Raw genomic sequence first — 13,880 nt, forward strand, 5'->3', positions numbered from 1 at the left:
AGAATTTGACACCAACAATTCAATGTCAAGCCGAACAATTTCTTGCATGAGGGACAGAGGTAGCCCAACATGTCATTGACTTCCTAAATTTGTGAAGCTCTTTCTCTTGACTATCCTGTTTTTCGGAAATTGTAATTATTTGTTCGTCTGGTCATGTACATCACATCTACCCATATCTTTCTCATTCTGATTATGCATTCGTTGTGCGTCGTTTATACTCTGTGAGTGTGTAGTATGAGTATGAAATCGGATCTGAGATCGGAGTGGTGTAGAATAGACATATGCAAAGTGCTGTGTGATATTTTAGGCGAAGGTTAGAGATGTACTGGCGTGTTTTCAGGTCTGGCAACGGTGGGCGGTGTGTGCCTGGAGAAGTACAACTGCGTGATCGCCGAGCTGGGCACCACCAACGTGTTTGGCAAGCCCTACCCGTCGGCTGGCTTCACGTCAGTCTACGTGCTGGCACACGAGATCGGACACAAGTAAGACCTGCAACTGTAGCCAATTACACGTCCCATAGTGCCCAGTATACCTTTTATAATTGTTCGTCTTGTACTACATTGCAACAAGTTTCTTCATTTTTAAAAGAAAAAAAAATTGTTGGACCCAACGGCATTTGTGGACGTTGTAATCTGTAATTACTTAATTGCATTCATTAATTGCGTGCAGCGCTTGCATTAAACAAATAAATAAAAAAGGAATAGTTGGTCTCGTTTCAGAAATGTAAATAGCGTACGTTTACAATAGTTTTATTACCACAAAAACGCCGGCCGCGGTGGTCTCGCGGTTCTAGGCGCGCAGTCCGGAACCGTGCGACTGCTACGGTCGCAGGTTCGAATCCTGCCTCGGGCATGGATGTGTGTGATGTCCTTAGGTTAGTTAGGTTTAAGTAGTTCTAAGTTCTAGGGGACTAATGACCACAGCAGTTGAGTCCCATAGTGCTCAGAGCCATTTGAACCATTACCACAAAATATACAGGGTGTCCATAAATCAAGTTCCAGTTTCGAAACTATGTAGAAAGAGAATTCTTGCTCAGAATGACGTCAAAACTGAACAGGCTGTTATTGTCGCGGGGAGAATTGTCATGTAACAAAAAAAATAGTTAAAATTTTACCAATAGATGGCGCTGTAAGCGTCGTAATGTACACTACCGTTGGTGGAAATTGGGGCACCAAGAAGGAAATGCATGAATTCAATTAATTTAATACCACAGGTTAGGTAATGACAAGTAACAAATGATGACCTTTTCAAATCTGATCTTTTGAGCCCTACTGTTCAGTAAGTTGAGTGGCCACCATGCGCTGCAGTTAGAGCTTCTATACGCCGTGGCATTGAATCAATAAGGTTCTGAATACGTACCTGAGGGATTTTCCTCCACGTAGTTTGTATCCGAGCCCACATATCCGTGACACCAGTTATTGGAGGACCGTGACGCACCAGGTGCCGACCAACCACGTCCCAGACATGTTCGATGGGCGGAATGTCTGGCGAACGTGGAGGCCAGGGAAGCAACGCTACCCCTCGATCTTCGAAGAAGGCCTGTACATTCCTCGCAATATGTGGCCGGACATTGTTCTGTTGAAATGTGGCCTGTGGAGAGGCCTGACGCAGGGGCGTACCTCAGGCTCCAAAACCTCCGTTAGGTACCGGTTGCTGTTCAAAGTGCACGCAATACGTACGTGGTGAGATCTGTTGTTATAACCAATGGCGCCTCAAACCATCACATCTGGTTTTCGTCCGCTATGCCGCTCCACAATGCAGCCCTGCAAGTTGCGCTCATCACGGTACCGCCGGACACGTATGCGGCCATCACTGTAGGACACATTGAAGCGGGACTCATCCGAAAAGATTACAAGTTGCCGCTCAGCACGCCAGTGTCGGTGTTCACGTGCCCGTTGCAGTCGGAGGGGCTTGTGGTTTCTGGACAATGGAAACCGACGTAATGGCAGGCGTGAAACCAGTCCAACCTGCAGCAGACGTCGATGCAGACAAATTCACACTTGTTGTGGTTCTCCAGCGACGAGCCAACACTGTGGATGACGCTGTACGGTCCGTAATGGCCATTCGGACAAGATGACGGTCATATCGTGCTATGGTCATATTCCGTGGTCCGATTCCCGCTCGTGGCTGCGTACGACCTTCCTCCACTGCTTCCACACACGCATCACTGTCGTAGCAGCATGCCCCGTGTGAGCCAAAATGTCACCGTATGACACCCCTGTTTCCGATTATTCAGCCCCGTTCGAACTCGCTCACATGCAGATATGGCTTCCTTTGACGTCGACGAGGCATACTGGCACTCACTGTATTGTTTCCACCTTGTGTGACAGCTCTGCACCGACTACACTACGCCCAACACCGACCCCGTCGGACCGACACGAGAGGGCTCTGCCCGGCCTACGTGTACGCCATCTCACAGCAAAACGTATCACGTACTGATTGCACACCGTCGCCACTTCCAGCAAATGTGGCGCTATTCGGGTAATTCCTTCTCGGTGTTGCACTTTTCACAAACGGCAGTGTAAACGGAGACTGTTACAAATGACAGGGCAATCGCAATACGATGGCTATGGTTTAAGATTGACGTTACACCGAGCGTACTTCTCAACGTGGATCACTGCACAAGTTCGGCACTTAACAGTTGCGGCTGTGCTAGTTAGGTACGTCCACCATCCACGGCAAGGTTGTACCACATCGGATGGGGAAAATACGGTTTTTAATTGTTGTGAGGGTAGAAACCTCATAAAAAGGAAACTGACAACGATTTTTAATTGTCCTGGGGCCAAAAACCGTCTGTAAAGCAAAATGACATAGGTTTTCAGTTGTCCTGGGGTCAAAACCGCATAAAAAGCAGTGACATCGGTTTTTAATTTTTGTGAGACTGCCGCAAGACATGTACAATACGCTGTCCACCGTTTTGTGCCGCAGATTGAAATCGACAAACAGCATGTTACACAATAGATCGGGTTGTTCCGGTTGTTCCGGCGGTCACTTCCAGAATGCGTTGCTCAGTGCTTGCCTTCAAGTCAGGTACGTTCGTAACTTTTTTCAGATAACCACGCAGTCAGAAGTCACACGGATTAAGATCAGGTGAACCGGACGGCCAGGCTGCTGAGAAATTACTGGTTGCGCAATGATCCTACGCACACATCCACGCTGGTGGAAGATTGGAATGATGTTGGCGTGCAAAAGTCTCTTAGCATGTACCGATGATGGTGAAAGTAACAAGACCCGCAGGACTCATTTCCACGGAAAAAATACGGCAGTTGTTCCTCCAGCAAACCATACGCGACTGGAACAGGAAAGAGAGGTAATGACAGTGGCACGTAAAGTGCCCTCCGCGACACACCGTTGGGTGGCTTGTGGAGTATAAATGTTGACGTAGATGTATAAACGATGACGTCAACATGCACCACACAGTCACCTCTGCAGAAAAAAGTAGTATCGGTATGTTTGAGTTCGGATTTTCCGTTTGACATATTCTGGAATTCTGCGTATGGACATGTCCTTAGAGATAGAAACAAGCTTCGTCTATCCACAGAATGTGGCACGGTCATTTATTGTCCACTTCCATGCAAGCGAGAAAGTCCAGAGCGAACGTTTTTCTTCCTGGCAGGTCAGCAGGAAGCAACACCTGTATATGGCTGATTTTGTGTGGATTGCAATGTAGTATGTGTCGTAGAGCTTTATGACCATGCTCGTAGGCATATCGTACGTTCTGATAATTCGCAGTGCGTTGCATGCTTTTGCACACCACCGCTCGAGCCTCCTGCAACGCTGTGGCCACATCTTCGGCAGACGTCGGATCAATTGATTCTTCCCCCTGACACACTGCACTTCAAAAGAACTGTTTTTCGAATTTTGTAATCATTTTCTCCAGACCCTTAGACACATCGGACTAGCGTCTTTTTTTCACACCCTCGGGTGTCTGGAACTTCTGCAGGGCTACTGGAGCACAGTCATCATTCTTGTAAAAGAGCTTTGCCGACAGCGCGCTATCCTTCACGGAGACTGTCAAGTTGGGCTCTCGGACGCAAACAGAGGAACAGCTGTGTTCCGCGCAACTGTTGGTGTGTATATTCTGATGCTTACAGCGCAACCTATTGGTCAACTTTCCGTTAAACTATTCTGGTTCCATGACGTTTAAAACTGCGTCAATAATATTCTGTTCAAATTTGACGTCTTTTTGAGCAGCGTCTTTCTCCAGCGTTTTGTCCGCAGCTCTTGGTCTTGCGGTAGCGTTCTCGCTTCCCGCGCACGGGGTCTCGGGTTCAATTCCCGGCGGAGTCAGGGATTTTCTCTGCTTCGTCATGACTGGGTGTTGTGTGTTCATCATCATTTCATCATCATTGACTCGCAAGTCGCCGAAGTGGAATCAACTAAAAAGGACTTGCAATACGGAGGCCGAACTTCCCCGCATGGGGCCCCCCAGCCAACAATGCCATACGGTCATTGCATTTCATTTCCAGCGTTTTGAAACAGGAACGTTAATTATGGAGTCCCTGCACTTCGTTTCTCCCATAGTTAGATCGATTGCAGTTGTACTTTATAAGTGTCATGCTGAATCAGTTAATAATTTTTCATCAGACAATAGAATTAAACAAGCAATATTGTATCCATAACGTCAACAAGTATCTCAAATCAATTTACAGGCTTTTAGTTATTACTTTGAGACAAGTCAGTCAGACTATTATCCTACTGCTTCAGAGTACTTCATTACCAGCCGATGCATGGTTGCGAGTTGACACAGTGACAATTGTGGCACTTACTCCAGTTTCTGTGTCGTAGATGTGAAGGCACCACCTAGACTAAGGGGTTTTCAAATCTTGCTAGACGACAAATATGCCATTCGTGGCGAAACTCCAACTGACTGCCATTGTGTTCAGTAATACTGTCTTGAGCAGCCTCTAGGCAGTAACTGAAGCCCGCTACATTTACCATGGGTGTGTCCACACACATTGTTTGTTAATCGAATTTGTCTTCCAGCAACTTTTGTTGCTGATGCATACTGATCTCCATTCGCGTGCTAAGAGAAACACACAATCTCCAAAAATTTTCCCCTAAAGAGGCATTCTTGCTTAATTTTAACTGCTGTTTAGTGACTCCAATATCATCAAAATTTCGTATCCTGTTGAGTTATCAGTTTGTCGGATCTCTTCGACAGTTGAGTGTGCCTCCACTGTATTGATGCTGCTGAACAACACTCTTATCGTGTCGGATCTCCTTTCGTCCGACGTAGGATAGCATTTTGATGTGGCGTGGACTCAACAATTCGCTGGAAGCCCCCTGCGGAAATATTGAGCTATGTAAATGTTATGTGTGATGCATGTTGGGCGATCTGGGTGGTCAAATCATTCACTCTAATTGTCCAGAATGTTCTTCAAACCAATCGCCTGGCCCGGAGACATGGTGCATTGTCATCAATAAATATTTCGTCATTGGGAACATGAAGTCCGTGAATGGATGCAAATGGTATCCAACTAGTCGAACATAACTAACCCCTGGAAATTGAAATAAGAACACCGTGAATTCATTGTCCCAGGAAGGGGAAACTTTATTGACACATTCCTGGGGTCAGATACATCACATGATCACACTGACAGAACCACAGGCACATAGACACAGGCAACAGAGCATGCACAATGTCGGCACTAGTACAGTGTATATCCACCTTTCGCAGCAATGCAGGCTGCTATTCTCCCATGGAGACGATCGTAGAGATGCTGGATGTAGTCCTGTGGAACGGCTTGCCATGCCATTTCCACCTGGCGCCTCAGTTGGACCAGCGTTCGTGCTGGACGTGCAGACCGCGTGAGACGACGCTTCATCCAGTCCCAAACATGCTCAATGGGGGACAGATCCGGAGATCTTGCTGGCCAGGGTAGTTGACTTACACCTTCTAGAGCACGTTGGGTGGCACGGGATACATGCGGACGTGCATTGTCCTGTTGGAACAGCAAGTTCCCTTGCCGGTCTAGGAATGGTAGAACGATGACGGTTTGGATGTACCGTGCACTATTCAGTGTCCCCTCGACGATCACCAGAGGTGTACGGCCAGTGTAGGAGATCGCTCCCCACACCATGATGTCGGGTGTTGGCCCTGTGTGCCTCGGTCGTATGCAGTCCTGATTGTGGCGCTCATCTGCACGGCGCCAAATACGCATACGACCATCATTGGCGCCAAGGCAGAAGCGACTCTCATCGCTGAAGACTACACGTCTCCATTCGTCCCTCCATTCACGCCTGTCGCGACACCAATGGAGGCGGGCAGCACGATGTTGGGGCGAGAGCGGAAGACGGCCTAACGGTGTGCGGGACCGTTGCCCAGCTTCATGGAGACGGTTGCGAATGGTCCTCGTCGATACCCCAGGAGCAACAGTGTCCCTAATTTGCTGGAATGTGGCGGTGCGGTCCCCTATGGCACTGCGTAGGATCCTACGGTCTTGGCGTGCATCCGTGCGTCGCTGCGGTCCGGTCCCAGGTCGACGGGCACGTGCACCTTCCGCCGACCACTGGCGACAACATCGATGTACTGTGGAGACCTCACGCCGCACGTGTTGAGCAATTCGGCGGTACGTCCACCCGGCCTCCCGCATGCCCACTATACGCCCTCGCTCAAAGTCCGTCAACTGCACATACGGTTCACGTCCACGCTGTCGCGGCATGCTACCAGTGTTAAAGACTGCGATGGAGCTCCGTATGCCACGGCAAACTGGCTGACACTGACGGCGGCGGTGCACAAATGCTGCGCAGCTAGCGCCATTCGACGGCCAACACCGCGGTTCCTGGTGTGTCCGCTGTGCCGTGTGTGTGATCATTGCTTGTACAGCCCTCTCGCAGTGTCCGGAGCAAGTACGGTGGGTCTGACACACCGGTGTCAATGTGTTCTTTTTTCCATTTCCAGGAGTGTATTTGCAGTGAATGATCAATTGGACCAATGGATTCAGCCCACATTATGAAACCACAGCTCATATCATTATGGAGCCACCACCAGCTTGCACAGTGCCCTTCTGACAACTTTGGTCCATGACTGCGTGGGGTCTGCGCCACACTTGAACTCTACCATCAACTCTTACCAACTGAAATCGGGACTCATTTGACCAGCCTACTGTTTTCCAGTCGTCCAGGGTCCAACCGATATGGTCACGAACCCAAGAGAGGTGCTGCAGGTGATGTCATCCTAGCAAAGGCACTCGAGTTGGTGGTCCGCTGCCATAGCTCGTTAACGCTAAATTTCACCGCACTGCCCTAATGAATACGATCGCCTTACGCTCCACAGTGATTTCTTTGGCTACTTAACCCACTATTGCTTGTCTGTTAGTGTTAAGCAAACGCCACTGCTCTCTGTCTTCAAGCGACAGCCGTTGGTCACTGCGTTGTCCGTGATTGTAGTCTAGTATTCTCAGAACACTCTTGACATTGTGGATATCGGAATATTGAATTCCCTAACGATTTCAAACTACCATTCTCCGTCCAAACCTGCTAATTCCCGTCGTGCGGCTATAATCACGTCGGAAACTTTTTGACATGAATTACCTGAGCACAAATGACAGCTCAACAAGTTCACTGCCCTTTATACCTTGTAAAGGCTATACTACCGCCATCTTCATGTGTATACTGCTGTCCCAGGACTCGTATGACCTCACTGTAATACCCACTGTGTCTGACACACGTATTTGGAGGAAGTCTTGTTTCCTTTGCTTACTTGGTGTCACATTTTGAGGCAAACCTCTTACAGCTCCTCCGTTAGGACGTGACCCTGGTAATTTGATTGTAACAGACTGTCTGTGCATACCAGGGCTGTAGCTTTAGGTGTACAACATGAGCTACATATAGTAATACTTCTCAGCTGGCGTGTCTTAGAGACAGTAGATGTTGATGTCCTCTTCTCTGCAGAAGAGAGCGCCTGGCAATTGCTCAGTTTACGACGTGGCGCTGCTAAGTTAAGCTATAACAATAGGAGGAGCTGTTTTGCATTAAAGGACACTTCAGTTTTATTTTAGGGATGCCTTGCAACAGCGCACAGAATGATTACAACAATGATTACACAATCTGTAATTCGTGTAACTTGCCACTACACAGATCCAGTGGTGCTTCATTACGCTTACAATAGCGCTATACTTCTTAATACGATCGCACTCGACTCTAATAACACAAAAAAGTCACCGACAGCCATTTCATATGCAACCATTCACTTTGGCCATCACCACCATACTCCAGTAAAGCACCATAGTGATGCAGTTAACACTTTGCAAGAACTTCTCTACCAGAAGCTTTGGTTCACGACCGCTTACTGTGACCGACGAAACTCAACGCGCCTCCCTCCCCGCACCCTCACTCCATCCCCTCGTCCAGGCCATGCTCTGCCCTCAAACCTTTCGGCGAATCAGGATACAGGAGTTTCCTTGCTACCAAATAAGGTTCTGTTTCTCTCAGCCAATGGGAAGCGACTTCATTGTCTTCAGGCTTGTTATGACGCCGTAACTGGGCACCTGAACGTCTCCACCTTGTAGAAGAATCTCCCAGCAATAGGGCCTGTTACCTGTTGCGCAAAACTACATTTGTATTAACACTAATTTTACATAAATATTACACTGTGAACTCACCAGGCATATTCTTAATCTAGAAAAGGGCAATCAGACTAGTCTGCTGTGTTGGTTCGTGAGCTTCAGGTAGGCCATTGTTGTGACTCTGCCATCCCTATACAGATACACTCCATCATGAGCTTTCTTGCTGACAATACTGAGTCACTGAGAAGAAAGTGCGATATTCGTTCAGTAAACCCTAGGCATTAAATGATTTTCATTTGGGTAACAGTTCCTTAAGCATTGTACCGAAGGGTGTGAGCTATTCAACCGGTTTAATATTCAACAGTGTTCCAATAGAAGCGAAAAAAATTGAATGATAAACCCCAAGCCAGAGGGTTTCCTTGTCGCACATTCCTGTTCTGTACGGGGGTCCTCTCAGTGGTTGATAACTTTTCTCTGCAATGTTTCATTTATTCGTGAACTCTCTCACGATTTCTTTCCTGTTTCATTAACTTTTTATCTAGCTTGTTTATAAATTTTCTAATCAGCATTCTGTAAACTATGTACTGACACTTTCAGTGATGAAGCAGTTTCGGTTCGCATGACCCCACAGAACTCGATAATAAATACAAAAAAATGATATAAAAATGAAGCCAATATTCATGTTCATGAGGGCTTTAGCACTGAGCTCGTTGGTCATCCGAAACTTGCTGCAATAAGCGTACGTGACTGGAGCGGTTATGCTGACAAACATTAGAATTAAAGGAGCAGAGAGTAAGAAGCATACGGAACATTAGCATTAGTCATTAGAGAATGGCGAATCAAGAAACAAATATCAGACTCTTTGAACAGTGTGGAATAGAAATAATGCATTACCGGTGATTTTGTTTCAACTGACTACGAATTTCTACCTAGTTTGAGTCATCGATTCCACTTAAATTTCATGCATATATATTGGATTAACATTATAGGTCTACATCTATTTTCTATGCCACTTACTCTCTCCTTCACCTTAACCACTTCTGCTCTCGACGTTATCTGCTTTGTAATCATTCACCTATACGACGTCTGCCTCTCTGCATGGCCTCAACATTCTGTGTTTTATCGAATTAACCACTGACTCCAGATTCCTTCTAAATTTCAGTCATCTTGTCGGAAACCCAAGTTCTACTGGCCCACATAGAAATATACTTGTCAAAACATTCCTCAATCTTCACATGGGCTAACTAATCATGCTATGACGTTAGGACAGCAAATATCTTGTTCCAAAATTTATTTCACTTTCTCATCGTTAGCGTGGTCTACATCTTCAAGTGGTAAGGAAGTAATAAGACGAATACGTTTTGTGAACAGAGACAGAATGTAAACAGTCTTCACGGGTGTGCCGCCGAATGACTATGTGCAAATCCCACAATATTCTCTCGGAGCAACTGTCCGACATCATCAGGTGGTTGAACCTCGCTGGTGGCTAGGTGCGACGGACTCACCTGAGGATGTCGGACAGTTGCTCCGAGGAAATATTGTGGGATTTGCACAGCGTCATCCGGCGACACACCCGTGAAGACTATTTACAACATATCCGTCGGGAAAGCCTGAAGAGTCACAGAGACAGAATGTTTTACAGTGTTGTCTACTTGTTATCTGTCTCCATTCAACAAAACACGCTTCAAGTTCTCTCTCCCAGAAGCTGCCAGTGATGGGCATCCTACAAATTCTGTCATTATTTCTAGATCTAATGCTCTCTTTACAAATTATACACACGTAACACTGTCGCTCTCTGTTTCTCGTGTAATATACACTGCTGTCTATTAAAAGTGCAACATCACGAATCTTTTGTCTGTCAAGATGTTGCTGACCTTATCTTCAGACCATTTGTCTGAACAGAATCAGCACCCTCTGTACAGGTGTTTTGCTGCGGACAACCAATCATTAGTAGTTGGTAGCCTTTTACTTGACAAATTTCTTATATTATACCACATTATAAACAGCCTTTGCAGTAGGTATGAATTTCGGCGAAGATATGGCATTTTACCTATTTAATCCTTTGAAATTCTCTTGTAATCTGACACATGTGTCATCAACAGTGACTCAGTTGTTTCTGAAGTGTTTGGCTTCACTGTGTCTAACAGTTTGGGCATGCACCACGACGGCACCAGCAACAGCTGTCCCAAGGAGGGCTTCATCATGTCGCCGTCCCGCGGCACCACCGGCGAGACCCAGTGGTCCACCTGCAGTGCAGACGTCATACGCGGCCTTGGGTAAGTAGCACACTCGGTCAGGTTCATTCTGATTCATCTAGTCGAAACTGCTTTGTAGCACAGACGACTGGCCAGTCTTTCCATCCACGGAAAGAGAATCAAGGGGATAAGGTACCAAGATTGCTAAAAGACATTCGTTCTTCCATGACGGATGATTCGTATTATGGTACTGGATCTAATTACTTTTCATCATAGTTACACCAAGGCACTGGTGCCTGCGTAGAAGAAATATACTTGAAGCTCCCGCAAACCACCCAATTGCGGATGTGATGGAAGTACGTTGGAGCCAAGTTGAGGCTGTACAATGGAGGTACCGCCCGCCAGAACCGGCGCAACATTGGCCCCCTATACAGCTGCTTAATTTTCATCTCTGCGGACCACGGAAGAGGTGCATAGTGATGTGCGGTGTTTGATTGGTCAATGTGCCACACAGCGTTGTGACTGGGAAGTATGGAGCATTACTTTTATCACTTTGATGTCCAATCATCAATGATGAGAATTTTCCCCATCAACTCGTTCGAAGAGAGTAGTTATTCAGTATTAGACCGAAACAAATGTAGAGACAAATAGTTTAGATAGTCAGAGCCTATTGGGAATGAGTTCGGCTTGTTCACCGTTCGACATGACACTCACGAAGATGAATTAGAGACACCCACATAGTAGCGATCAAGTAGTAAAAAAAATGGCTCTAAGCACTATGGGACTTAACATCTGAGGTCATCAGTCCCCTAGACTTAGAACTACTTAAACCTAACTAACCTAATGACATCACACACATGCATGGCCGAGGCAGGATTCGAACCTGCGACCGTAAAAACAGCAGCGGAGTTCCGGACTGAAGCGCCTAGAACCGCTAGGCCACAGCGGCCGGCGATCAAGTAGTCCCTTTCGCCTTTCTGAGGGGGGGGGGGGGGGCGACGATGCGTGGCATGGACCACACGAAACATTGGAGGCACTGGGGCAGCATTAAGATCAATAACGGCTCCAATGTCGCTCACAGCTCGTAGGAATTGATCAGAGCAGAGTACAACGCCCGCGCGCCTCACAAGATGGGGTCGCAGATGTGCTCAACAGGTTCGAGATCAGGTGACTTGAACGGACACAAAATAGGGTCAATTAATGGCTCACAAAATCATAATTATTTTTTTTAGTTTTCGTTCCATCACTGAAAAGGATGGCGGGCCCTTTTTCGACCAGGCGATGAGTTCGTTTTGGCCAAGGATAACTGTTTCTTACTGTTGACGGTCTATAATACCTTCAGAGCAAATGGTCGTCAGCAGCGTTGTGTAGCCGAACAAATGGATTCATATGACTGGACTGAGGATTACAGATCATCCCCCCTTGTCCTCACACTCACACCTCCTGCGATACCTTGCACATCTAGCACTCCTTTTTTCAGGAGTGCTAGTTCTGCAAGGTATCGCAGGAGAGCTTCTGTTAAGTTCGGAAGGTAGGAGACGAGGTACTGGCAGAAGTAAAGCTGTGATGACGGGGCGTGAGTCGTGCTTGGGTAGCTCAGTTGGTAGAGCACTTGCCCGTGAAAGGCAAAGGTCCGGAGTTCCATTTTCGGTCCGGCACACAGTTTTAATTTGCCAGGAAGTTTCAGCTTCCTAAATAGGTTGTATCGATAAGCTGAAAATGGTTAGAATTAATTCTCTAAAAAGTAAATAAGCGTAGCACTTCACAAAAGGCTGAATATACTCGAGGAGATGAAAATGATGAATAAATGGGCGCCTTACTACGCTTTATACGAAGTTCAGAGATCAGGTATGTTGGCTGCACTGTGTAAGGACACAGGCCCTCCCTCCCTCCCCCTCCTCCCCCGCTGCTTCTTCCTCCATTGCATGCTCTTGCGTACCGAAGTTAGTTTGATGTGGTATCTGATTTCCTAGTATTTTACTTTCTCCCTTTCTAATTCTTTTTAAGCAGATCGTCTGATGATGACTTGCTAAGGAGCCGAAACATAATAATATCTGTATGACACGAGGCTGAGAAATACATTACAAATAATTCAAAATAAGGTTCTGTCTTACAGAATGCACAATGTTGCCTGGAGGTGAATTCCAAGCGATATCAGGCTCTCCTTCGCACGTCTGCCTACCTGTTTGAACAGTGCAGGCAGCTGTCACGTGCCATAGCTTCCTGGCGCCTCTTCCTTCAAACGTGTCCAGCACGTTATCATTGTGTCCACACAGCGGCAGCCGCCTAGGAACGTGCCTTCGCCTTTATTCCGTCTGACTCACGGCCGTAGATTACCTTTATTCGGGTATGCCGGGTGACTCATTCACTGTGGACGCTGTTAAGTCCAATATGCATGCTGTGAGGCACTTCAGGCGCCGCCAGAAGTTTAATACAGCACCAGCGCCGTTCGTCGGAAGAAGTCGTAACTAATAGCCAGCGACTGGCAATAATATTTCAGCTTTGAAATTTCGCGTAACACCAATGAATTTATCATTCTGATGTCAGTTTTAGTTTCTTAGTCTAACAAGGGAATGGTCAAACTTGTCATGTCGAAACCTGTGTTGCTTTTTTTACCACTGTGAGTTAACCCTGCAAGAAGTCTGTATGCAGTATTTTAGCTACTCAAATGACCTGGAAGTCTGTAAACAATTTTATGAAGTAAGACATTATTGTAATATGGTTTCGGCGCTCATAACTACCTCTTGTACAACCCTGACCTCTCTCGCTACGTTATACCAACGCCATCTAGGGACAAGGTGGCGTTAGCTACGCGCCACTCTCTTGCCACAGCAGTGAGAAAACTGATTCCCCCAGTGAAAGCGATCGTATGATAATTAAACATTCGTTGACAGATATGGCTGATATGTTATCTACAACATCCTTTCCAAACAGCTATGAAATAGACACAAATAAATATACGGTTTAGAACACGTCCAAATTTTATTTCTTGTAATTACCGCAAAAATGCGAAATATTGATACAATGTTCAAAACATAGGTTTTTTCTGCACCAAGAACATACAAGCAAAGACGACATATGACAGCCCTGCGAATCACAGGCGTTGTTAGACGTCCATAGACAAAACTGGGCTGTTGTTAGGAATGAATCAGGCCCAGTATCAGTATATTTCGAG

The 13,880-nt window shown here is 46.5% G+C and overlaps 1 protein-coding gene across 1 annotated transcript in view; it reads left to right on the forward strand.

The window, feature by feature from the left end:
• Positions 1–13,880, forward strand: part of LOC126267691 (A disintegrin and metalloproteinase with thrombospondin motifs adt-2-like) — a 215,507-nt gene that overhangs the window by 113,313 nt on the left and 88,314 nt on the right. The window contains exons 9-10 of the mRNA XM_049972994.1: positions 341–482; positions 10,658–10,786. Of these exons, the coding sequence (XP_049828951.1) occupies positions 341–482; positions 10,658–10,786 (271 nt within the window). The remainder of the gene's footprint in view (positions 1–340; positions 483–10,657; positions 10,787–13,880) is intronic.

This window comes from Schistocerca gregaria, chromosome 4 (genome assembly GCF_023897955.1).
Source record: "Schistocerca gregaria isolate iqSchGreg1 chromosome 4, iqSchGreg1.2, whole genome shotgun sequence".
Lineage (NCBI taxonomy): Eukaryota > Metazoa > Arthropoda > Insecta > Orthoptera > Acrididae > Schistocerca > Schistocerca gregaria.